Here is a 3540-nt window from a genome sequence, read left to right as displayed (position 1 = left end):
CATTAACGAATTCTGCAAACTAAATCCAGGACAGCGAATCCAGACAAGAATGACATAAGAACATGAACAAAAGCCACAGGGAACCAGGAAGGCAAGTGCAAGATGAGCAATGAGTGAGTGCACTTTCTCAGAGTAGTCAGTGCCTTTCTAAAGACCTTCCTCACAAGACACCATGGCGGTGGGTACCTTCTTCACTAGTCTCTTCCTCATTGTCACGCTTCGGCTGGGGCCAATGGAAGCTGTCAGCAAAGGCGCCTTCATACATCTTGACCAAATCATCCAAAGGCAGTTCAGCTGCACGTGATACAAAAGGAAATCATGAGATGGCGGCACAATCCGTACACCAAACAGAGTGAGAGGAAACGTGACCTTTTGATGGCTATCGAGGATGCTTTGATGATCAAATTCCAACATCATAAAAATCTCAAATGAAATGAGGCTTTTTAAAGTTTACCATAGAGCAGGACATGACATTACAGAGGCAAGGCCAGTGTGGTGACATGGTTAGATCGTTGGACTAAGATAAGGAAGACCCAAGTTCAAATCCCCACTCTGCTATGAAGCTCACTGCATCGCCTTGGACCGGTCTTGGTCAACCGCACCAGTACTACAAAGTTCTTCTGAGGACAGAACAAGGAATTACGTATGATTCTCTGAGTTTCTTCAGAGAACAGAACAAAGAACTACGTATGATTCCCTGGGTTCCTGGGAAGGGCAGAATATATATTTTTAAACATGCCAGGTGAATCACGGAATCATGGAGTTGGGTCATCTAGTCCAACCCCCTGCACAACGCAGGAGATTCACAAAAACCTCCCCCCCACACATACCCAGTGACCTCTGCTCTATATCCAGAAGGGGGTGGGGGAACCTACAGGATCCCAGGCCAAACTGGCCTAAATGGGGCAAGGAAAGAACTCCATTGGTGACTTCCAACCAGAGGAGAGGGAGTCACAATCCCACTCTTTCTAGATGCCTTGTTCTCAACTGCTAGCAGCCGGAATAGCTCAGCCTAGCCAGATCTCTTCAAAGCCTGGAAGCTAAGGAGAGTCAGCAACAGTCGGTATTGGGATGTAAAGGTAAAGGTAAAGGTTCCCTTGCTCGAAAGCCAGTCAAGTCCAACTCTAGGGTTGCGGTGCTCATCTCCGTTTCAAAGCCGAAGAGCCAGCGCTGTCCGAAGACGTTTCCGTGGTCATGTGGCCGGCATGACTAAACACCAAGGCGCACGGAACACTGTTACCTTCCCACCGAAGCGGTACCTATTTATCTACTTGCAATGTCTTGCTTTCGAAATGCTAGGTTGGCAGGAGCTGCTAGAGACGGGAGCTCACTCCGTCATGCGGCAACTCGGGTCTCGAGCTGCTGAACTACTGACCTTCCACAGCCTGCAGTTCAGCATCTTAACCACTTGAGCCACCGCAGCTCCACTAGCACTAGCAGCCTGAATAGCTCAGCCTAGCCAGATCTCTTCAAAGCCTGGAAGCTAAGGAGAGTCAGCAACAGTCGGTATCGGGATGAGAGACCACCACAGGAGACTAGGGTTGCTATGCAGAGGCAGACAAGGGCAAATCATCTCTGTTCAACTCTCGCCTTCAAAGCCCCATGAGGGGTTGCCGTGCATTGGCTACGACTTGATGGCACACAATTATTACTCTCAACCACTTGGATGCCGCAAGGAACCTGGTGTCCTCCTGGGCCAGCCCTTCTCTACCACCGCCTCTCCCTTCTATTCCAAGGCAAACACTTTTCAAAAGCAGCACTGAACCTGAGGCAGCAAGGGCAAGGCCCTGCCTGAGATCTCACTGCCTCTGGAATTTCAGGTCTTTCTCTGGGCCTTCAGTGTTTCTTTCTCTCTGTAACCCGAGTGTCTGGCCTTGGTGTCTAGCACCAGCTTTCTCCAGGGAAACTGGAGCCATTAGCTTTGGCGGGCTACTACCTGTTCCGTGATTGGCTCCAGGCCATCGGGGGACCCTCTTGAATTATGTATATCTGCCTGCTTCACACACTTATTGCAGTTCCGACACGAGATGTGTAAAGGCAATCTCCATGCTTCAATGTTTCAATAAACTTTACTTCTTGGCAAGAAAGTTGTTGGGAACGGATTACTGCAGGAGTCTGACAGAGACAAGCTTAAAGAAAGGCTGGAGGATCCAGAAGCCCACAATAACCATCACATCCTTTCACGTTTAAACACATGGAGCTGCCTTATATCGAATCAGACCCTTGGTCCATCAAAGTCAGTACTGTCTACTCAGACTGGCAGAGGTTCTCCAGGGTCTCTGGCAGAGGTCTCTCACATCCAGAGGTCATTTCGGGGGGGATCGCAGGGGATCGCAGTTCCCCCAGGTGAGGTACGAGGGGGCGGGGCACATGACGAAGCCCCGCCCCCTGAGAAGAGGGAGGGTAAGTTGCTTCCTCCCTGCCTCTCCCCACCCCTGCCTGCCTGGGGCCAGGGAGGGCCTTGGTGGGGCTTCCTCGCACTCCCGCCGGCCTTGCAGGTCCACCGCCGGGCCCCTGATGTCAGGGGGTGTGGCATATGCTAATGAGTTATGCTAATGAGTTCCCTTAGCTCTTTTTCTACGAAACGACCCCTGCTCACATCACCTACTGCCCGGTGCTTTTAGCTGGAGGCACTCGGGATTGAACCTGGGACCTTCTGCATGCCAAGTGGATGTTCTACCACTGAGCCACGGCCCCTCCAAACCACAGACGGACATGTCTAGACGTTTGTGTGTACCCACCTTCCTTGGCCAAATTGGACAGCTCAATTTGATGGTTTACATTCCCTTCTTTCATTTCTTGCTCTTCAATGGTCTCTTCTTCATCTTCAACTAGAACACAAAGACACACATTCAGCGGTTGGATCAAGGGTAGGAGACAGCATGTCCCAGGCAGACTATCTGATTTGACAGTTCGGTATCCACTAGAGTGGGCCCACAAAACAAGAATATAAAGCAAACTGTAGAACATAAGCTCACTTGGCCATTTTGCATTGTGTGCGGGAAGCAAAGCCCTCTTTGATCATTGCTCAAGTTCCGCTAACATCAGTAGGACTGTCATATATTTAGAATGGGTTAAACCTGGACTGAACATTAGAAAGAGATATTATACTGTCTGTTTGGCTTCCCCCTCCAAAATGGAGACACAGAAGGGAGGGACCGTGACACAGTATCAAAGCACCTTCTCTGCAGGTCTAGTTTCCATTTCCAACATCTGCAGATAAAAGGTCTCAGGAAACGGGGGTCGGGGAAAAGCTGTCTCCACCTGAGACACAGGACAGTTACTGCCAATCAGAGCAGGTAATACTTAGCAGGATGGAGCAACGACTGGACTTGGTAAGGCAGCGTCACATGAACCATGTTTGCGAAGAAAAGGGTAATGGCTTGTCGGCAGAGCAGACACATTGCATGCAAAGGGACCCAGGTTCAATCCCTGGCCTCTTTAGTCATAGGGAGCAGGTACTGGGAAAGACGTTTTACTGTTTGAGACCCCAGAGAACCAGTGCCAGCCCGAGAAGGCGATGCTGAGCATCAGGTGTCA

General features: G+C 50.3%; 1 protein-coding gene across 1 annotated transcript in view; it reads right to left on the bottom strand.

Annotated features, from left to right (window-relative positions):
* Positions 1 to 186: 186 nt before the first annotated feature.
* The window catches only part of LOC107108285 (E1A-binding protein p400-like), a gene marked incomplete at its 3' end in the record, with an annotated part of 27999 nt that continues 24645 nt past the window's right edge, over positions 187 to 3540 (bottom strand). The window contains exons 11-12 of the mRNA XM_015408704.1: positions 2742 to 2831; positions 187 to 294 (exon numbers count right to left, since the gene is read on the bottom strand). Coding sequence (XP_015264190.1) covers positions 187 to 294; positions 2742 to 2831 — 198 coding nt within the window. The remainder of the gene's footprint in view (positions 295 to 2741; positions 2832 to 3540) is intronic.

The sequence above is a fragment of the Gekko japonicus genome, unplaced genomic scaffold (genome assembly GCF_001447785.1).
Source record: "Gekko japonicus isolate JY-2015 unplaced genomic scaffold, Gekko_japonicus_V1.1 scaffold2152, whole genome shotgun sequence".
Taxonomy (NCBI): Eukaryota; Metazoa; Chordata; class Lepidosauria; order Squamata; family Gekkonidae; genus Gekko; species Gekko japonicus.
Note: the sequence above shows the minus strand (reverse complement) of the source record. Positions and strands in the feature narration are given on the sequence as shown.